The sequence below is a fragment of the Pezoporus wallicus genome, unplaced genomic scaffold (genome assembly GCF_028554395.1).
Source record: "Pezoporus wallicus isolate ANWC-B61680 ecotype Strahan unplaced genomic scaffold, APGP_CSIRO_Pwel_v1 contig_4847, whole genome shotgun sequence".
Lineage (NCBI taxonomy): Eukaryota > Metazoa > Chordata > Aves > Psittaciformes > Psittacidae > Pezoporus > Pezoporus wallicus.
In genome coordinates, this window is record NW_026642717.1 from 1002191 (window position 1) to 1024859 (window position 22669).

At 38.1% G+C, this 22669-nt stretch overlaps 1 protein-coding gene across 1 annotated transcript in view; it reads left to right on the forward strand.

Moving 5' to 3' along the window:
* Window positions 1-22298, forward strand: part of MDN1 (midasin AAA ATPase 1) — a 102710-nt gene extending 80412 nt beyond the window's left edge. The window contains exons 77-102 of the mRNA XM_057432107.1: window positions 279-384; window positions 922-1037; window positions 2209-2688; window positions 3210-3436; window positions 3831-3979; window positions 4177-4347; window positions 4740-4901; window positions 5034-5171; window positions 5383-5524; window positions 6406-6572; window positions 6826-6969; window positions 7673-7808; window positions 8398-8720; window positions 9643-9804; window positions 10200-10301; window positions 10457-10658; window positions 11169-11342; window positions 12847-13004; window positions 14787-14876; window positions 15669-15784; window positions 16335-16509; window positions 17138-17211; window positions 17300-17414; window positions 18375-18438; window positions 20152-20294; window positions 21349-22298. Of these exons, the coding sequence (XP_057288090.1) occupies window positions 279-384; window positions 922-1037; window positions 2209-2688; window positions 3210-3436; window positions 3831-3979; window positions 4177-4347; window positions 4740-4901; window positions 5034-5171; window positions 5383-5524; window positions 6406-6572; window positions 6826-6969; window positions 7673-7808; window positions 8398-8720; window positions 9643-9804; window positions 10200-10301; window positions 10457-10658; window positions 11169-11342; window positions 12847-13004; window positions 14787-14876; window positions 15669-15784; window positions 16335-16509; window positions 17138-17211; window positions 17300-17414; window positions 18375-18438; window positions 20152-20294; window positions 21349-21537 (4225 nt within the window). The 3' untranslated portion in view covers window positions 21538-22298. The remainder of the gene's footprint in view (window positions 1-278; window positions 385-921; window positions 1038-2208; window positions 2689-3209; window positions 3437-3830; window positions 3980-4176; window positions 4348-4739; window positions 4902-5033; window positions 5172-5382; window positions 5525-6405; window positions 6573-6825; window positions 6970-7672; window positions 7809-8397; window positions 8721-9642; window positions 9805-10199; window positions 10302-10456; window positions 10659-11168; window positions 11343-12846; window positions 13005-14786; window positions 14877-15668; window positions 15785-16334; window positions 16510-17137; window positions 17212-17299; window positions 17415-18374; window positions 18439-20151; window positions 20295-21348) is intronic.
* The last annotated feature ends 371 nt before the right edge of the window (window positions 22299-22669 follow it).

The following is a 22669-nucleotide window of genomic DNA, read 5'->3' on the forward strand; positions in this document are numbered from 1 at the left end:
AGAAAAAAAAAATCACTATTCAAGTGTTAAATGATATTCAAAGATAGAGATTTTGCTGCTATTGTTTAGTGTTTGCTTAGTTTATTTAAAATATCAAACATTTTCTTAAGACTAGAATACTTGTGGAGAAAATAAAAAACTACAACATCGGTGTGTTTGCAAAATAACAAATTGTAAGCAAATGTGTTGGGGTTGAAGAACTGACCTGGTAGTTCCAGTATGCTGAGGTACTGAAATGGTGCAGCTTGCTAATATCAAACTTTCTTGCGCTCTGTCAGGCTGCTAACAGAGATTTCTTCTGCCTGGGATGGATGCCAGAAGTACTTCTATCGGTCACTTGCACGCCACTCTAGACTTCAGACAGCATTGCTAACACCTGCTAAGGTAAAAACACCTCAGGAAAAATAGAAATCCTGTTTCTGCTAACTTTATTTTACCACCTTGGAGTGGAATTTTTTCATAGCAAAAAGGTGATGTAAGATAATGCTGTGTTCTGTAATGGGATACAAAGTATGATATTTTGGTACAGCGTTGTCGTGGCAGTGGTTTTGGCAATAGTCATGTATGTAAAAGCTTTAGATTGTTATCTCTTTAGATTTTAATCATAATTTATGTAAGGTAGCTTTGCTATCGGAACTAAATTCCTGATAAGAATTGCTGCAGGAGGAAGGGCAGTGTAGTATCACTGTTGCAGAAGCTACCTGAAATCGAATTTGTGAGCAGCATGTATAAAAGATGCAGAAAAAAATAAGATGAGGAAACTGTAATAACAGTGATTTTTGTCTTCATTTTAAGACCTTTTCATTTAAACCATAATCCTTCAACCTGCTCAGTGTAATGAAATGGAGATGCAGAGAATGTTGTTATCTGCTTATTCATCTAACTGTTCCCTCCCACTTCTTCTGCATCTGTTTTCTTTAGGATGTTGGACTAGGTAGCATTGAGCGATGCAAAGGGTTCACTGCACACCTCATGCAGGTGCTTGTCAGGCAGAGACGATCCCTGACTACGTTGACAGAACAGTGGATCTTACTGAGGTATTTTGGATTTTCCAACATTTAAACATTGGGAAGGAGTTTGACAGTAAGCAATTCAGTTCAAGAAAGATGTAAAGTAGAAGAAAATAAAATTCTTGTCCCTTACTTACCCATTTCTCTTCTCCCCTCATTCAACCCTAGATAGAAAAGGTTTGGGGCGGTGGAGGGGTTAGATATTGTTTATCTTGTCATTGCAGCCAATAGTTGGGAAAATAGATTAGACACACATGAAGACCATTACATAATTACAATTAAACCATTAAACCTATAGATTGTTAAATCTTTCTGTTTTGGTATTGGCCTAAGTTAATTTTGGCTGTGTTCAAGTTGTTGGTTTGATCTCGAGCAAATGAATTATCTGGATGGCACTTCTAGCCAAAATGAACAAAACCTCAACAGCTTACAATGAAAAACTCTAAAGAGGTGGGAGGTGCTTGGTCTTGTGTCAAAACTGTAAAAGAAAAAGAATATAGAAAATCTTTTTTAGCGTGATTTTTTTTTTTTTTTCACTCCATTGCTTGACTCATCAGTTTCACTGCAAACTCCACTGTTCTACATATTTGTGTTCATCACTAATGTAATCCATAGAACTTTTTGAAGTTGGGTCAGGAGCAGTTTCCTTTGTACAGGGAAGGACATCTAAACTGAAGATTACTGATGCAAAAACAAGCCTTTTTTTGCTTGGAAAAACAAGCAAAAAACCCACAAAAACCAACCAGAAGCCCAAAACATAAAGTCCTCAACTTCACAGTTGCAGGAATAAAGAAAGACTTGTCTGCATTGCTGTGACTTTCATTGCAAATCAGATTGTTTGTTATGAGCTGGCTATTACACAGCACTTCAGAGAATGCAGGTGTATCAGAATCTAATTTGCTTTTATTAATGGAGGAAAACAAACAATATTTGACTATCAGGCCAGGAATTTAAGGATGGATTGAAAAGATGGTCAGAAATCCCTGTTTTCAGGACGTATGTTCTCAAATATAAGCAATACTGAGTTAAGTTCACTAATTAAAGCTTTTTCTAGAAAAAAAAAAGTTTGACTTCCACTGATTCCATAATTTCATATTGGCTAGATCTTTTATGAATTTAGTCTGAAGATTTAGCTGTTAAAAGGGAAATGTGACATAAAACTCAGTGATTGTAACTTTTTTTCTTTCTTCTTGACTAGGAACCTCCTGAGTTGTATACAGGAAATAGATTCTAGGTTGACTGCTGACAGAGAGTATAACGTAGCATTTCCTCCTCAAGACAGTATTCAGCACTGGACTGACAAGCTGCAGCAACTTTCCATGCAGTGTGTGATGGTTCTTGAGGAGCTGTCTTGGTTTATACAGTGCTGCCCAAAAGAAGAATTAACAAAGTGCAGTGACAGTGAAAAGACAGATGCCAAAACAAACATTCTTCAGAGTTCAGGACCTGAAATGGGAAATGTTTTTACGGGAATAGCTGACCTAATTCCCTCAGAGCTAAAATACTTGTCTCCAGTAACAATGGAGCAACTGCCTCCTGGATGCAGGATGCGAAATAAGGATGAGTTATGGATGCAGGTAGCTACACAATTGACTGCAATGCTAACAAATGTGAAGGCAATGAAAGCAGAAGTGGACAAAATAAGACAACAGTCACGTGAGACCTTGTTTTATTCCTGGTGAGTTGTCTGTGTGTATGTTCATACAAGATGGAGTCATCTTGAAAATCTTTGCCTGTGCATATCTTAAAAGTGTGTTCAGGTGCTCTTGAAGCTTGTATCCGTTTGTTGTATCTCCTGCAAAATGCAATGCCTGGCTGTTGAAGCAAATGCACGTGCCTTCTCCTACTCCCCTGGCAAGTCAGAAAAATTGGTTCATCTCGGCTTCAGTTTATCTTTCGTCTCCTGGGTTTTCATCCCCATTGCTCCTTAGTTAATGGGGTCAATTAATTCCTTTCAAATGTCAATTTAATGAAGAAATTTTAATTAAAAAAAAATCTGTAGGCTATTTACTAATAATCCTCTCATTTTGTCCCCACTTCAGAGAGTGTATGTGGCATATCTGCTTCTTGTTGGACTTTGTATTTAGTAAATTCAAGATGGAGATCAGCTGCCTCCCCTGATCTGTGCCCCAAGAAAAGGTTTAATCTTACATTGAATGATGTGTCCTTCTTTCAGTGTTACGGGATTTCTTGTTGCAGGAAGGATTTTGAAGTTTGCACATCAGCTGTGAGTTGTTTGCTGGAAGTCTCAGCTCAGTTACAGGGCATAGAATCCCTATTTCTTCCAACTGGGGAAGACAAGCAAGCTGCAAATCAGATGGCCCTAATCAAGAGCCTAAACTATATACAAGAAGAAGTTAATAATACCTCTTCAGACTTCACAGCCTGGAGAACACAGCTTCATGCTTCCATGTCAGAGTGCAGTGGTAAGGACAATTCTTCTCTGCCCCTTTTGTAGTTCAGATAAAGATACAAGAATTCATTAGCTAACTTTTTGTATAGGATGGCTCCATGTTTATTCATATATTCAGAAACATTTGATGAAATCATCCAGATATCCAGAAACACTTCATTAAATTCAAACTTGCAAAACTGAGTCCATACTTAATTTGTGCAGTAATTTATTTCTCCCCTTCCCCCTTAGTCACTGTTGATGACAGCTCTTACACCATAGTTGCAGGTCAGGATTAGCAAGGAGCTTTTACAGATTAATGTAGTAAAAACTGCATAGTGCTTATCATGCTCTTTGCAAAGGAGAAACATAGTAACCTGTAATGTAATGTATTTCTGTCTAAAACTGCCTGTGTTACGGTTCAAAAGGAAATCAATGGGCAGATGAAGAGTTTGTGGAGCACTTCTCAGGAAAAGTGGAAAACGTTATCCGTGTTGTTCTGTATGCCATCCAGTGTTTGGTGGAGAGAAAACAGGAAGGTGGAAAAGAGGAAGAAAAATCTCCAGAGGGTAAGTTTGTTCATTTACTTGAGGTAGAGGAGGAGAGCTTTAACTATGAAATCCTAAAAATTCCTTAAACTGTGTGTCTAGCAGAGGTACCAATACAGAAGGGAACTGCTGTTTTAAAAGAGGTATTTCTAGATTTGCTTGCTATAACATTTTTAGGATGTCTAACTTGATTTCCATATTTTTTTTATGTATTTCAAACAAAGAGGATGCAGCCTCATTTGATGTGGTTAAAGAAGGACATATAACTAAGCTTTTGGATGAAGATCTCTCTGCTGATCTGGATTCTTTGCATGTGCAGAAAGCAATTTTGGCAGTTTCAGAACTCCTGGAGAACCTGAAATCTTATGGGGAAGACTACACTTCAGATAAACATACGGTAAAATTGCTCTTCTCAAGAGGTTTTTTTCTGCTCAGGGGCCTCAAGATTTGGAATTGCAAACTTCGGTATTTAAACATACCTCACTGCTTATTGTCCAGTAGCTTACAACTACAAGCATGTAAGAAATTATCGCCAAATATAAGTACTCTTCCATTGTGCAAAAGCTAGGTGCTCCTTTAGTAAGAAGGGAAAGTTTTAGCTTTTGGGTGTTTTTATTTTTGTGAAAATCTAAAAAAAAAAGCTTCAGAAACCCTAGAAATAGTATTTAAACTCACCTACTGATATTTTTGTTTTGAGCATGTTTTCAGTCTCTGTCATCACCCTCTCTGAGATGCATCTCAGTATGTACATAATCATGTTTGACAGCTGTTCTTTGGTTTTAACTGCAGTTCTTCAACCAGTCCTGCTATCTGATGGTGCGTCTAAAGCCCATGCTCTGCAAGTATTCAGACCTTATCCTGTTCTACCTCACTGTTTCACTGGCATCTCACCGGAGTACTGGAAAATTGCTTTCTGTTCTAACTAGCATTTTTACAGAGCTTGCCCAAAAGGTAAGTTATTAGAGATAACAGTGGATATATGGTATGCAAATATTTAATATATACGAAAGTCTTAAGTAGAAACTAAGCCAAAAGATGTACGTACTACTACAGAAAGTTTTGAGTTTTTGTTTGCTTTTGTAGGGGTTTTGTCTGCCAAAAGAATTACTTGAAGATGAAGCTGGAGAGGGAGCAACACAGTTCCATGATTATGAGGATGGTGGTATTGGAGATGGGGAAGGCAAGAAGGATGTGAGCGACAAAATAGAAAATGAAGATCAGGTAAGTGGCATTGTTCTTGTTTAAGTAAAACTGAAAAAGCCTTTGAGGTCCACGTTGTAGATGTTTCAGGTAAAACAAACATGAATTTACTTTCAGTCTCCTATTTATATTGGCTTTTATCTTGCATATAAACTTAAAGTACCACAAAAATAAGTAAGCTTTAATATATAGGCAAGATCCATTGTAATTTTTGCCTTTAATAATAATGCAGATAGAAGACAGTTTTCAAAAGGGTGAAGAGAAGGAGAAAGAGGATCAAGATTCTAAACCAGACATTGAAGGAGAAGACAATGCTATTGAAATGTCAGAAGACTTCGAAGGAAAAATGCATGATGGGGAGCAGGAGAAAAAAGGTTTGGTTCTTCCACTATCACAAACTTACAAGAAATATTATAGAAGAATCCAGTGGTGGTTGTTACTTTTATATAATGAAGCATATACTGAAAAGTGTTCAGCAGATTAGTGCCAAATACTGTCTTCACTGTGATGGCTTTGTAATGAAGGGTGCTGATTCTTCCTTCCTCTTATGAGCTGACCTATAGTTGCATTTTAAAATTGATCACTGACTTTATGGAGCTGTTGAAGATCACAGAATACTTGAGAATATGGCTGTTATTAATTTCAAAACATGACTAATTAGCTATAGCTAACTTTTTAGCAATAAGAAAAAATTAACTTTACATTTCTAAAATGGAAAAAAATAGCAACATTTGGTAGACTTATTCAAGTTGCTATTCACCCAAAAGGCACCAGTTCTTCACTTTAAAGGGTAACAGCCTGAACATCTTAAACAAATGTGGCTTATAAATTATGGTAATGTTAATTTACTTCCAAATCTCTGACAAAACGCCCTCATAAGAAGAGAAATTCCCAAACTAATACACAGATAAAGTGGTATGGATCTTCCCCCTCCCAGTAATGCCAAAACATCTTGAAAATGAAGCACAGAGAGGGTAAGGAATAGAGGTTTAAATCATCCAAGTTTTGTACCTGGGACTTGTTAGTCTGAGGGAAAAAATTCTGTGTCCCCTTATGTCCAAGAGAACACTCTGAATCACATAATTAGGACCCTGCTCTTCTGGGTGTTACTGCATATGTATCTTTTTCCATGCCTCTCAATTAACTGTGTAGAGTGATGAAATTAAGCTGCTAAGTATGCCTGCTTGTTTCTGAAGTTAACAAAAAAGTTAGCTTTATCTCTTCTCTACTGAAACAAGTTTTGAATTGTACACAGGTGATGAAAATTCAGATGAAGAGGAGGAGCTGGATAAGCAGATGGGAAATCTTGATAATGCTGAAGCTGATGATAAACTGGATGAGAGGCTCTGGGGGGATGAAGATGAAGATGATGATGAAGATGACAGTAGTAAAACAGAAGAAACTGGACCAGGAATGGATGAGGTAAACAGAAAAGGGGTGGGAAGAAGAACATCAAAGGAATTAAACTCTCTTAACTTGATTGACCCTAGACCATGAAATCCCTTATATAGCTCTTGGTCTAGGAAAGAGATAATTTCAGTATATCATAAATTTTATTTAGTGTTTGGTTTGATTTTTTTTTTTTTGTTTTTTCTGTAGGAGATGGTATCTTGTCACTGAGACTTTGAGAAGCAGGTAGCATAACTGACTTTCTTTTGGGTTTGTTGGTTAATAGGACGATTCAGAGCTCGTTGCAAAAGATGATAATTTGGGCGCAGGAAACAAGGATAATAAAAAACAGCATCCCAAAGATGAGGAAAAAGAACAACAAGAGGAGGATGGTGGAAACAAAGAGAAAATCCATGAACAGATTGATGAGGTAAAAGTTATTTGGGTTCCACAGAGTATTTTGCTGTTAAACCATATTCTGTTGCTCATATCATATGTTTCTAAGAATTTGAAATGGTCTTTAACAGTGAAGTGTGTTTGGAAAAAATAAAGTTGGTTAATTTCAGAGTTGAAAGTAAAGTATATTGCATCCCTTTTATCAAATCTGTATTTTCTGATCCATAATACAAAAAGAATTTTTGTTTGCATTAACCTGAACTTGTAATGGCTGCCAAAACAGGCTTTACACTGAACTGATGTTTTGATGGGCAGAGCTTAAATTCTTGTTCTGTCGTGTTTAGAAACAGAAACACCAAGTCAGTGGGACTCATCCCAAACATGCGAATGCAGTATGCTTGAATATTCTGCATAGTATGCAAGAGTGCATTTGCCATCTGCAAGAGTGCAGATTCTCTTCAGAATCTTTCAGCTAGGAAAACTGGATTCTGAACATAAAACATGCTGGTTTTAAGAAATACCTATTTATGTAAATGCATTTGCAAAAATTAATTTTTTCTGCTTTGTATACATGAGGATATCTACCACTGGAAATTCATTTTTAACTGATGAGAACGGAAGATTTGCACCCAGTATTTCTGTCCTAGAGAATTCAGTAGCATCTTAGTTCTTATTTTTGCCTTTCTTCCCACTTACTATGTACCTGTTATTTTTTCCCCCCATTCTTTTGCTGATAGCGTGAATATGACGAGAACGAAATAGATCCTTATCACGGCCACCAAGAGAAGGAGCCTGAAGTTGAACCTTTGGATCTTCCTGATAATCTGAACCTAGAGAATGATGAGAAGAGTGATGAGGAAGAAGAGGGTGAAGGTACAGCTGAAAGTCTCTATACAGATTCCTAGATGAAAGCCAAATGGAAACATGGGGGAACAGACAGATAATGAGCTCTTTTTTCTCAATAGAAAAGGAAAGAGGTGGTGATAGGATTGTGTATAACAAGAACCTGCACATTCACTTCTGTGTGTCAAAATATACCAAATATAGGCTAGATAATAATTAACAACATTACAGCATTTTCCTTTACCCATCTTTCATGCACACTTTGGAGCAGGCTTTCTCAATGTTATCCAAGTGACACTTTGACTAGAAGCTCTTTATTTAATTGTCCAGTTGCTTTTATGGTTTCATTTTTAGTATGATACTTGTAAGCATTTGTACTCAAAGTCAACTCACCCTCAAGACTGTTAGGTTAAAGGGAATTAATTGGAATTCATCCTACTGTATCATTTGTTACAAACCAATTGTGACATAAAGGACTTACGTGCAACAGAAAATAATAGATTCTATGTATAGATATCTCTGTTTTTTTATGAGCTGGGCAGTTTTATTCACTGTAATATTCACTATCTCTGTACTTCACTAGAAGTTTTGTATACCTTTCTGATTGTTTTTAATCCAGAAGAAAATGATTTTGAAGTAGATGAGAAACCTGCTGATTTAAATGAGGCAGAGAAAACAGAAGAACAGAATGAACAGGATACTGGTGAGACAAAGCAAGATGACCAGGATGCAGAACCAGCTGAAGAAGGCACTTCTGAAGATAAAGAGGAGAAGGAAGATGAAGGCGACAAAGATGCTCATGATCAAGATGACAATGCAGGAAAAACTGAGGATGCAGCAGAAGAAGAGGATGAGGAACAGTCACAACCACCTGATGAGGAAAAAAATGAATCTGCTGAAGATAAGGGAATCCCTGCTGCTGACCAAGGCCTTCAACCTCAGGTAAAGAGTGATAAATAAAAGCCTGCTTTTCTTTTTCTAATTACCTTATAGAAGACTTAAGAAATGGATGTATCTATGATACTGAAACAGATTTGACATTGAGTAGGTGTGATGTGGATGGGAATCTTCATCAAGATAACAGAAATGCGATTACTATTAAACTGGTGTATTTTTGTCATCTGTATTCCTGTTATCTCCTTCGCCTTCTGCTACAACAGAATAGAATATTTCAGTTGGAAGGGATTTAGAGAGATCATCTAGTCCAACTGCCTGACCAATTTAGGGCTGACAAAAAGCTAAAGCATGTTGTTAAGGGCATTGTCTAAATGCTTCTTAAGCACTGAAAGGCTTGGGGCATCGACCCCTTTAGAAAGCCTGTTCCAGTGTTTGACCACCCTCTCAGTAAAGGAATGCTTCCTAAAGTCCAGTCTAAGCCTCCCCTGACGCAGCTTTGAAGCATTCCCAAGTGTCCTGTCACTGGATACCAGGGAATAGAGCTCAGCACCTCTCTCTCCACTTCCTCTCAGGAAGCTATAGAGAGTATGAGGTCAGACCAAGGAACACTACTGGTGACCAGTCGCCAGCCAGATGTAGCCCCATTCACCACAGCCCTTTGAGCCCTGCCTCCCAGCACACCATGCACCCACTCATCGCACAGTGGGACAACTTATCCAGAAGGATGCTGTGAGGGATAGTATCAGAAGCCATATTAAAATCCAGAAAAACTATATCCATCAACTTCCCTTCACCTACTAGCGGATGACCTTTTCATAGAAGGATATCAGATTAGTTAAACAGGACTTTCCCCTGGTGAACCGGTGTTGGTTGTGCCTGATGATGGCATTATTCTTTATGTGCATTTCAATAGTACCCATTTTCCAATGTTTTTCAGACTGTTACAATAAACGAATACTATTTTCAGGAAGAAGAGGGTAAAGATAATTCAGAGATGGATGAAGAGATCCCTGAGGCTGAGGAAAGAATGGAGCATCAAACACAAGGGCAGACTGGGCAAGAAAACCTGCAGAGTGACAGTGCTGTTGAGCTGGCTGGAGAGGCGTCAGAAAGAGACCAGTCTAAAGAGGTAAAATACATGGACGTGTCTAAGTTAAAAATGCTGAACTTGTGAGTATGTTTTTAAGGAACAGTCAAGGAACTGCTGCTGTATTTTTAGGAATAGTGCGTAAGATTCAATTTTTGGAACACCAATTATAAATTCCCTGGAAAAGATTTAAGATCATGTAGATACATAGTGACATTTCAAAGCAGTGAAAACTGTAATTTTAGGCTAATGCTTGAGCTGCAGAACTGTCTTGTCTGCTCCCCACAAGAATACTGCTTGCACTTGTGAGCCATCTGTCATTCACAATAGAAAGCAGCACAGCTTCCCAGTGTAACTTCTGAAATTTGACTACAGCAGTTGCCATTTTCAGTTACAGTTGTGATTTTGGAGTTATTGGTTCTTTTTTTGTCTCTCAGGAAAGTGGGAGTGGAGCTTCAAGTGCAAATCAGTCAGAAGGCCATGAATCCACACGCATGGCCCGGATGGCTTCTCAGAAGCAAAGCAGAAAAAATACTCAGGTTCATCTCTTCTTTTTATTTTTTTATTATTATTTTTAATTTGAATGTTTTAATATTAACCAGCAAATAGTTTCAAATTCTCCTCATCAGAACCGTTGTTGTAATCAGTGTTTGTTTGCACCTCACTTGAAGTTCATGGTGTTAATTTGTTTTAGAGTTTCAAGAGGAAACCTGGTCAGGCAGATAATGAACGCTCAATGGGAGATCACAATGAACATATCCACAAGAGACTGAGAACCATGGAATCCAGCAGTGAAGCAAAGCAGAATACAACTCAGCCTAAACAAAATGTGGAGGAGGCTGATGCATTTGAACATATTAAACAAGGCTCTGAAAGCTATGATGCGCAGACATATGGTATGTTGATATTTCTGGGTGTAAAGAGTTGTTACTTCAGAGTCAAATCCTGAAACACACTTATTTACTGTAGTTTTTGCCAGTATGTTTTTTCAAATTATGTTTAACAGTCTTTGCTTTGGTTTAAGATGTAGAACCATTTCACTATAATATATGATACTCTTTGGCAATCAGATTCCTACTAATGATAACATTTTATAACATACTGAATTCACTCATAAAAATGGATTTTAGTTTAATAAACATTTAAAAACTATTCTAATCTTTTTCTTTTAAAGTAATTTCTAGTCTGTTTCATTCATCAGGTTTTCAGGGCAATAGCTCACTAACACAAAATGGCACAGCACAGTGAAAGATAAAACTGAAGTTCGAGGCAATAGCTCAGATCTCTTCTGAAGTTCACTGAAACTGATATGCAGTGTGCTCAGAATGCAATTTTTTTTCTTTTTTTGCAACTTCACTACTTTCCCTTCCTCTTTCCTCGTAATAACTATTGTTGCCTTTGTGCAGATGTAGCTAGCAAAGAGCAAGAGAAACCCATTATGCCCCCTGAAGAAAAGGAAGAGGGAGACTCTGAAGATGCAGCTATGGAAACCCAAATGCAGAATGATGAGGATCTCACAGCAGTAGACACAGAGGAGCTGAAGCCAGAAAAAAAGAATTCTTCTTCCACTAAAACTCCTGGTATGTTAACTTAAAAAACATTCTAAACATACGCTGATGTGCATCTTTAAATGTATATGTAGGTATTTATTTTTGCATATGGTAGATGTGCATATGCTGCATAAGACTAAAGCATCTGCTCTTAGTTGATATTTCTGCAGCAGTATTCGTACTCCTGCCAAGTAACCAGCATTAGCCTTTGCTAAATCGGTTGAGTGACAGAGGGTTTTGCAGCTTCCTTTCAAGTTAATGGTCTCTAACCTTCATCCACTTCTTTAAAGATGTAAAAGGCGAACACTTTCCCTCTGCTAGACACAGTGACAGTCAGCTTAATTAATTGGCACATAATTGCATTCCAGTGTCACCAGCATCAGCACCACACAACTCTTCTTTTTATGTGTAATTTCTGACAAAGCATCAAGAAGTTGAGGACCTGGTCTGAACAACAGCCAGTGTGAGGTAGCACTGAAGTGTCACTGTTGCCCTGATTTCTTCCCGACGTGAGAATGAAACAAACCAAAACTGAGCTGCTTAACAGAAAATGGCTATCAGATGCAAATGGTTGGTAGATGAAAAGACAGTCTGACTTGTCAGCCACACAGCCCACACAAACGAAATAAGCAAGATATAAATAAATATCTCTTGCCAATTGCAACAGAAGCATTTAATTTTGATGTATCTAAGTAAATGACACTGTAGCTTGGAATTTGGGATAGTTTTCTTGTAAGATAAAACAAAAGGTGGCTAGAGAGGGAGACAAGAATTTTACCAGCCTGATTAACTTTCTTGCCTCCCAATCCCTTCAGGTTTAATCTCTTTACTTAAATCTCTTGCTAGATTCATTATTAGCTTTATGGCACAGGCATGCATGTAATCACTCCTGTTTGTTCTTCCACATGATTCTCTTAACAGTATGTTTGAAAAACTATAATCTTCAAAACATCTCCTACAGTGTCAGACTGTTTTGGTTTTTTTCTTGGAATAGTTCTTAAAAAAACATGTTAAACAGTGTCCTGTAGTAGAAACAAAAGAAAATCTTCAGTCCATTCCTTTGTAAATTGATTTGAGTTGCAGGAAGCTGTTCATTACAAAACTCGAGAGTAAAAAGATTGCCCTATTTTTTTTAATGATTATTTGCTGATTGATCTCGCATTGCTTTATACCTCCTGTTACTGTCAGGTAGGCTATGAAGCTCAAAAATGTACTTCACCGATGGAATTTTCAGGTGCTAAAGACACCTGTTCACTAAGGTTCATTTGGCAAGGTTGTAAGATAGAAAAACAGTTTGCATAAGGAACCGCATATTTATCAGTTCTAGTGAGTAGCAAGGTTGATTCATCCTATTCCTAGAACTGCCTTAGAACTTGTGCACTTCTCCTGAAATGAAATTAAAAAAAAAAAAAAAAAGAATGTCTGGGTTGCACTGCAAAGCATGTGAAACACTTTGTAAGGGAGTTGAGTTACAATTATTGGTTCTTGTAGTATGTGTGATGCACAAAGTTAGTAATTAGTTTTGTGGTTGCAGGACCAGGTGAAGTGGAGCCAGAGATCCAGACTTTTGATTCTGAGGATGTTCATGACTCTACAGCAGAAAAGCTACCAAAGGTGACAGAAGAGAAGCCAGAGAGAAGCAAGGACTCGACCATACATACAGCCCATCAGTTTTTGATGGACACTCCCCAGGTATGATATCCAAAGTGTCATCTTAAAACTACAGTGGTAGAAACAGTTTGTTTTATTTGACCCATGTTAATGGAACTCTGAAGACAAAAGTTTAGAATTCTTTTTATTCAGACAATGTGGTAGCTTGCTGTTCTTTAATAGCAGAATGAGAAGTAACGTACAACTGTTTGTTGTACATGGCAGCTGCATGATGACTTTAAAATGACAACTCTTTCCCATCCTTATGAGAGAAGATCTCATCTTCACTCTTTTTAAAAGAAATCTTGTTTTTCTGACTGTCAAGAACTGTTTTAACTCGGATGAATCTGCTGATCAGATGGTTGGGTAGTTGAAAGTGATGGGCAAGGTGTGTGCCCTGAAGATAAAAGGTTCAGAGTGAAGAGAGAGCTAGGCATCAGTGAATTTTAAACACTATTGTGGGCAAAGAATTAAACTCAGTTAATTCATCACAACATATTACTTCCTTAAAAAAGCTGATCTTGTGCCTTTTATGAATGTGTCAATTCAAAAAATACTATCATAGCCTAGAAAATACTAGAGCTTCATGTAGCACTCATAGTTTCCAGTGCAGACTGCTAGCTGTGAAAAAGCACATTTTGCAATGAAGAGTTATGGCATAGAAGTAGTTGACAGTTGGATAATCAGCTGATAAAGTAAGAGTATTTTCGGTGTCTGTTTTTCAGCAGTATTGACCATTCATGCTTCTTATACTGTGTCCTGAGTACATACTTGGAAAGCAGTATTTTACTGTTTCTGTGCACAGCAGGGAAACGGTTGTGTGCCAGCTATATGTGATATTTACATCTTAATTCCAAATGGTGCAGCTCTTTGGAAAAAGGCTGTGGAATGCAAGAGTGTTCTCTCATATTCAGGGATGTGGTGGTGGGTTCTTTTCCGTTGACATGCAAACCTGAAACAGAGGGGGGAGCTCTTGCAGCACCAGTTAAATAGGAAGGGAGAAACATTGCTGGGGGAAAAGAGTAAGTTTCCATGCTTCAGGAAAAGGAAAAGGGAAGAAGCTCCATCCATGTACACTCTTTCACTCTTCTTTAAACCTACAGTAGGTGACCATAAGGACTGCTGCTGCTTTTTGAGGAATGAGACATTACTTGGTAGTTTGCATTCATAGGCTTATTTTTTTTAATCCATAATTCTGTAGGTTATGCAGACCATATACTACTCTTTGGCTAGATTGTGGTGTTACAAGGCAGGAACAGAAGTTGTCACTGGAAGTACAATAAAAGTAAAAGAAGTGTAGTAAAGCTTGAATGTCCTTGAACAGAATTGCTTATCAAATACCATTTGTTGGCAGGTACAGAGGAAGATGTCATTCAATTCTTTAAGTGGTTTGAATGAAACTTTAAAAAAACTAATTAAGTGAAGCATATTATATTTTGGAGGATACTAGATAGGTGTTATTTAATGGTTTGATCTCCGTTATACTGTCATTAAATTTGGTGTTTGTCAAAATCATTGCACTGATTTATGTTGGAAGTTCTGTATTATTTATAGTGTCTGTATCATAGATGTTCCTAGCGTTGTTCCTATGTTGATTGTGTCACAGATGCAGGTATTTGTGGGGAGGTATTTATCCTTCCTGTACATGGAAGCTATTAAAAAAAGCAGAATTAGAATCTTCATTTAAGTTTTTTCCAGTATTTTTGTGCCTAAAAGGAGAAGAGCAATGCATTTTTACTTCCTGGTAGTTTGCTGTAGTTTGGGGAAGCACCAGATGTGTGAACTGATTTTTCTGTCTCATAAATCTCATGACTACACTTCTAGCACATCGTTAGAGATCCTGAAGAGCTAAGAAAGGAACTTGAGAGGCAATTGGAAGCTTGGCAGACACAGCAGTCTGGAACTCCAGATGAGGTTTGTGACCTTGTTTTAATATAAAACTGTCAATAGGAATCCTTCAGTTGCATTATTTCATCTTGGTTTTACTGCTGAAGCATTGAGGAAGTCAAGCAGGCTGGAATCTAAATATTCAAAATTGTGTGATTTAGGTGTTAATTTTGTTGTTATGTTTAACTTACTCTGAAAAAAAAACCAAACACCCCCCCTCAAAAAAAAAACCACAAAAAAACCAAAAACAAACAACAACAAAAAAAAAAAACCACAAAAAAAAACCAACAAAACCCAAACCAACAAAACCATTATTCTTAAAGCATGATGACGTTTCAGGTCTCATTTTGAACATGCTGTGTGCTATTGGCAGAAAGTTACTCTGTTGGTAATGACTTTTAAAGCTTGCATAGTTACAAACATTTTTCTCAGTTTTACCAAGCTCCTTCCATTTTGAGTTGTCACCTACAGTTAAGTGCTGGACACCACTTTCACAAAGCTATGGTCAGCAGACCATGAGGTGGAGTTTGAGGTAACCAACAGCAGAAGCACACTATGACACTTGTTCCTAGTCATTAATTGTAAACCATATTTGGAAGCAATTCCTGAATGAAATTGCCAGTGTGGAGACTTAACAATCTTGCTGAATTTCAATACACCTTAATTTTTGATCTTGAGGCATTCTGACAGTTTCGACTGATAGTTACCTTCTAATTCCCCCTTAGTAAACTGAGGTTTGTTTTCTTTTTTTCAGCTTCCCAACTTGTTGTTTCTTCATAATTCACTTCTATTTTTTTTATGTGCTGTATGATGTTTTAGGAGAAGGAAGCAGCACAGTTGTGGCAGAGGTATTTAGTACTGACAGCTCCTCTATCACAGCAGCTTTGCGAACAGCTACGACTCATACTGGAACCCACTCAGGCAGCCAAATTGAAGTAAGTTACACCTTTCTGAGGCTTTATTTTACTCAGACTCCTGGTTTGGGGGGGGGAGGACTTTAACCTTTGTACAACTGCAGCTCTATTGTATGGGAACACTAGGTTATTTATGAAACGCGAATGTGTGTAGTAGTAGGTACCCATCCTGAGGATACTGTTTTCTGTTCTCTTCTGTGCAACAGGTGGTTGAATCAACTTAAACATGTGAAGTGCTGTTGAGTCAAAGATTGTGTCAGATGTCAAAAAGTTTTATGTTGGTTTAAATATGTAGTGATTTATTTTTTGTCCAAGAGACCTAGGCGTGTTTCAAAATGGAAGAGTCTAAATTCAAGGTCTGCTTTCTATTTTAGGCACTTAAGAGCTTCCTTTAAAAACACTGAATACCCATCTTGCTTCAAAAATGTGAGGTGGTTTTTGCTCTATACCTGAATATGAATATTAGAACTACTTTTTTGTTATTTTGGTGCATATGCTGCATAGGCCAGGATTTCCAGAATGAGATATTTGCTGATAATGCCTGACACCGTCTTGTTTTCTTAACTTTCAGAGGAGACTACAGAACAGGGAAGAGACTGAACATGCGTAAAGTGATACCATATATTGCCAGTCAGTTCCGAAAAGATAAGATCTGGTTGAGAAGGACTAAGCCCAGCAAACGACAGTACCAGATTTGCTTGGCTATTGATGATTCCTCTAGTATGATAGACAATCACTCCAAACAGGTAAAACAAAACTTGGGAGAAGTATGAAGAGACTACCTGTCGTTGATGAGCATGCTGGCTTCTGACTTGTTTCATACAGGTGGCTGTTGGAAAGCCTGACTGGTGATTCTAGAGCAGCTACACTGCTGGTCTGCACTTCACTCTTGTCACTTCACACCTAAGAGATTTGTTATTAAAGATTAATAAAAGTTAGCTGAAAAGGAGGAGATGTTTAATTTGTTAGACAGAACTGTACATATCCACTGGATAATTATCTTTTGTTGCCTACAAAAGGCAAAAACTTGTTTAGCTATGCAGGTCATTGAAGGATTGAATATTAGTTCATCATAGCTCAGTTGCAGTGATTTTATTTATTTAGAATGCTTTTCCCTCTAAATAGCTATTTCAGTGTTTTATTTCATTAGCCTGCTTAAAGTGGTATCTCTAACTTAGTCAGCTGAAGCCCTCAAGTAAGATTAGGATGTCTTTATTGCAATGACTGTCTTGTATAACAGGAAAAAAGATAGGAAGTCTCTTCACTTACTTTACTAGACAAAACTAATTTTGGTAACATTCTCCATATTTGAATACTGAGCTGTGAGCAAAACTTGGAATGCCCCATTTTTGATGTACCTTTTTTCTTTAATAGCTTGCCTATGAATCCCTGGCAGTTATTGGAAATGCGCTGACTCTTCTAGAAGTAGGGCAAATTGCTGTGTGTAGGTGAGTTGATTTGAAATCTTTTCCTCAGAACTTCAGAGCAGAATGTAAGTACTGGTTTCACGCTGTCATTTTTAATTCTTTTCTGAAGCTTTGGAGAGACTGTTCAGCTGCTGCACCCATTCCATGAACAGTTCAGTGACCAGTCGGGGACCCGGATATTGCGTCTTTGCAAGTTTCAGCAGAAGAAAACAAAAATAGCCCAGGTACACAAGAATGCCTCGGGCAGCAGGTCTGCAGATCTTTTCCAGATGAGAGAGACATCAGTAGCTTCATGGATTCATGATGGCTTTGTAACCTTTACTGGTTGTTTATATTTGAGTGTGTGATAGCTGGTTAGAGAACAAAGCAATAGAATGGTTGCAATTTTGTAATGGGAGTGTTTTCTCACTTTCAGGCCTGATGTATGCTACTTTCAGGCATTCATCTTTCTCTGTTTATACTGGGTCTTAAACAGTATTTTGGTACAACCTATTGGGTATCCCAAAGCCAAATCCCATCAAAATTTGTGGGAGTTCAGGAGGTTTTCATGCCATGGATTTCACTTGTAGGAAGAGGAGGAAGAGCTCTCTATGTTTGTCAGACTTGACTGATTCCTGAAGAAAACTTTCTGTGACAATACTTCCTGGACAGCTACAAAGTTTTCTTCCTTTTAGGAAGATTTTTGCAGTCTTACCTTTTCAAACTTGAATAAGATCTTCCGTTAAAATTAAATGGAAGAGGAGAAGACCCAAACAGCTCAATGGTAATCTTACAAAGTCCTTTTAAAACTGGTACAATTTGACAGTTGATGCTCTTAATTTTAATGGGCAATACGTAACTAGATACTTGGCAAGTTGAAGCCAAACATCCTAGAGATAGGATGTATATTTTTAATGATGCCATTAATCACCTGAACAATTCACTGAGATTTTGATGGCTTTGTTAACACTGGAAAAATTATTAATCCAGATTGAAGGCTTTTCTGAAGATTCTCTAGTTCAAAAATGCTTACTAAACTTGAAGAGTCAATGTAAGAAAATGCCAAGGACTGTATCTGTGTAGTGGTCGCAGTGACCTATCTTGACATTTAAAATACAGAAATGTGTTCTTTAAAAATGTTACCATTATTAAGTTTATTATTTTATGATGAGATAACTTAATCTTCTTGTTTGTTTCCTCTGCAGTTTCTAGAATCATCAGCAAATATGTTTGCTGCAGCACAGCAGTTGTCTCAAAATATTAATCCGGGTGAGCTGCTTCTCTTTTTTTATGACTCTGCTTGTTGCCATGGCAGCAGAATGCTCACTACATCCTGAAGCAATATCCTGCCAGAAAGACTCCTAGCAATGAGACATCTCTTGCCTTAGAGCTTAGGTTTTGCTTTGTCAAAAGGAATGTTTGGTTGAAATTCAGTTCAAAACCCCAAAAATACCTACTTTGTCAGTAATTCATGGAAATGTTGTTTAAGGCTTTTTAAAAAGGCATACCCTACCTGCCTCCTTTTATGTCATGTTTCCAGATAATTTTTAAGTCCTAGACTATGCCTGCTTCAGAGCATTGTCCAGCTCCCTAGTGACCCTGACTCCCTCGGCGCTTCTGTTTGAGAGCCTGGCTTCTGTAGGTGTCCAGAAGCACACTGTTCTGAGGAGAGTGTTTGCCTCCTACCTGCCTTTCACTGTAGGGCAAGTTTAGGTCATGAGCTGCTCAAATTTCCCAGAAAAGCTGGAAGGCTTGTCACCTCGTGGCTGACCCATAGTTAGCATAAAAGGCTGCTTTGTTGTAGTTAAAAGCTTATCATGGTGGCACCCAGATTTGAAAAAAGTTCTTGAGGTACTCCAAGAAATGGACAATCTGGGATTTATAATCCACAGCTCGTTTGCCAGGCTGTCAGAATATTCTGAGCAAGAGCAGCTTCCAGTCTTGAACTAGGCTGGGATGGAGCAGCAATCAGCTCCCTAGAATCAGGCAGCTAGCACAAGACAAGGCAGTAGGATACATCACCCCTTTTGTAAAAAAGACCAAGCACTGTCATATCTGGGGCCTGTCTGCGGAAAAGGAGGAAGCGTTCTACATCCCTCCCCTAGCCATTAAGCTGCAGGGGAAACAGGAGAGAGGGGCTTGCATTCCTGACAGTAATTACTGTGATTTACCTTGTAATTAAAAGATGATAGATGCAAAACTTAGTTAGAATGTACCTTTAAAGGGATGTATCTCTGGGGGCAACTTGGGTCAAGTAACATGCCACCAGAAAATGGCCAGTGCTGAGGAACATCTGTGCTGTGTAAGTTTTAGGAGGTTTACTTCAAACTAGCTGGTCTGGTCCCAGAGGCAGAATGCGCTGTAGTGCTTGTACTGCCTTGACTGTGCCTATGAAACTCATCTTTTGGATTAATTTCCTCCAAAAATAACTTACTTGGGGAAGTTCAAGACTGCTCTTATGGAAGCCAAGCCCATTAAAGCAGGGACAAGAGGGAAACACGTTTCAGAAGCACAGTCCAAGGTGAAATGCTGACACAGATGCACCCATAAGTACCTGCTTCTGGAGGAATAGGAGGAATAGATTTGGACTCTTGTTTCATTGCTGCTTTACTGAGGTAATGATCTAGTGGCTGGATTCTTGTAATTCAGCCAGTAGGCAATTACGAGGCATGAAAGACAAGGCCACGACTAAGTTCATTAGGTATTTTCCACGCCTTTCATCCTTGATTATGGTACTGATGGACTGGGGCTTTTTTTTTTTTTCCATTATTCCCAATGGTTTCACACCGTGGGAAAAAAACTTTCTTTCTTGACCTACTGGTAACTGCAGCTTAATGTTAAGTCAGAATTCTCTTTGATAAAGACTTAATTTCATTAGGAATAATCATCTTTCCATTATACCCGCAAGGCAAAATACTCTTTTTTGCCCTTTAAACGGATTACTCTTAACTTACTGTAATTTTAAATGTTCTTTGTGCTCAGAAACAGCACAGCTGCTTTTGATTGTATCTGATGGAAGAGGCCTTTTCTTGGAAGGCAAGGAACGAGTGACAGCAGCAGTTCACGCAGCTCAGAATGCCCATATCTTTGTCATTTTTGTAGTGTTGGACAATCCTAATTCCCGGGTAAGTCAATGAACAACGGAGAAGTATTCAACTGCAGTGAATGAGAAACTGATACAAATCTTTTTCTTGTCTTTTTGTAGTGCTATACAGCTATCTTATCTTTTTCAGAGGTCAAAGATATTGAGCTCAATTTCAGTTTTTCATGTCTGTCAGATCTTTTGTGATTTCTCCCTCCTGTGATTCTTAATCCCTTTTGTATTAAAAAGAAGAAAGATTGGCTTCCATGCCACAGGAAGGCTAGCTAAGAGGTCCTGTCTTCAAATGTAAAGGTTGTAGATTTTGGCCACCAGAGAAGGAGCTGGCAGGTTGACAGATTCAGAGTTATAGAGATGCTTTGTTCCATCTCAGTTTTGATTCAAATTGATCATGTCTGACAGCAGTCTCCATTTGAAATGGCAGTTGGAGCCCATGTAAGTAAACATTAGACTGAAAGGAGTACAGGAGAGTTATTTAGCACCTGAACTGGGAAAGCTGGGTACCACCAGTTCTGTTGCTGACAGTTGCAAGGTTCAAATGAAATTTGGCTGTAATGTCAAGTGAAAATTCTGGACAGTGAAATGTATTAATTTTCTGAGCTGCTATGCTGGGCAACTGAGAAGTTACTTTACAAGCAGCACAGCTGGGGTTTAATCTGATTTTTGTCTTTGTAGTACTCAAATATTATAATTTGCAAAAGAATCTTGTATCACTGCACAGATACAAGTTGAGCTCAGCCCTAAAGAGCTTCCAGATGACAGGAGCTTACAGTGTCGGGAAGGCATCACATGTATAAAACTGAAGTGCTTAAGTAAACTCAAATCATAAAATACTAAGGAAAGATGGGATTTATTTATGGAACTTAGTTTTGCAGAAACTTAAGATTAGTCTCTTCTGGCCTGTAATTTGATGATTAGAGCATGTTTATCTAAAAGGGCAAAAGCACTTAGATGCTTCGGTTTGATTTGCCATCAGACACTTACGGCTTTTAATCTTAGAACTCTCTTATTAACTTCTGATTTAACAGAGGAGGAATTAAAACTATTTGAAGTAGTAACATAATTTTTTCTTTTCACAGGATTCCATTTTGGACATTAAAGTACCTATATTCAAAGGTCCTGGGGAATTGCCTGAAATCAGATCTTACATGGAAGAATTCCCCTTCCCATTCTACATGATCCTTAGGGATGTGAATGCGCTTCCAGAAACTCTCAGTGACGCACTCAGACAGTGGTTTGAGCTGGTGACTGCCTCAGACACTTTGTAGACTTTGTAGACAATGTCAATACCTGATTGCTGCTAAGCCGCTGACATAGATGAAGCGGCACTTCATCACGGAGTTCATAAAGCCTCTTTATAACTAGGATTAATGTGCAGGAGCTGCCCTCTGGCAGGTCAGACTGCGTAAGAACAAAGTGCTTGAGGCATTCTTCCACATTTGTTAAGAGGACGGTTGTGCAATGGTGAGACCATCATCTTTCATTGCCTGTTCTCAAAAATAATGCAAAACTTTTCAACTTCTCTTGTAATAACTTATTACTTCTAAAAAATACTATTATGTAATGTTCACAGCAGTGATATTATTGCTGCCACTGTCTGTTGCAATAAGAAAAAATGGTATTGCTTCTAAGGCAGTTCTGCCTTAGAAGAACTTCAGGTGTCTTTGCAAAAAAGCATTCTTTAGCTTCACCCATGTGGTGGGTGCCTCTTTGGGAAGGAGCTGGGGGAAGCAGATGGTTTTAAACAACCAAAAAACAAGTACTTGAAAACCTGAAACTATTTTGCAGTCTAACACATCCTACTTAATTATTGCTGATTTTTGTCTGATAATACCAACAGGAGAATAATGCCATACAATCATCCTTATCTTATCAAGTTTACACTGTGATGTTTGCCCCTCTGTCCAAGGCAGACATTGAGGACCTTTCGTTAATCTGATGTTTTAAGAGCATGGACATGATTGTTCATTTCAAAAGCTATGCATCTTATATTGTCTGTACTAATAAAGAGAGGTACCACTGTTTGTAATTATGATGTCTGTTCTTTCAGTTGATCACAGCTTGAATAAATTTGCCTGATGGAAAATGCTGTGCATTCTCTAGCAGTGCACAAAGTTCCATATGAAAATGTATTGTGGTTTATGTAATGTCAACACCCATCCTCCTTTCATGAGGATAATGCCATTTGATTCAGGGTCCAGTCTTTGTGACTTCTCTCAAAGGAAACCTGAAGGAAACTTTAAATGCTCCTGGTCTTTGTGTACAAAAATCAGAGGTGTCTCATTCTAAGTGTGGTGCAGGAGTTGCTCAGGAAGCAGCTGGAAACATGGGTGCATGCCCAAAGATGTGATTGTTCTCACTGGCTTCTAGGTAGAAAAACCTCACTTGGAAGTACTGCTG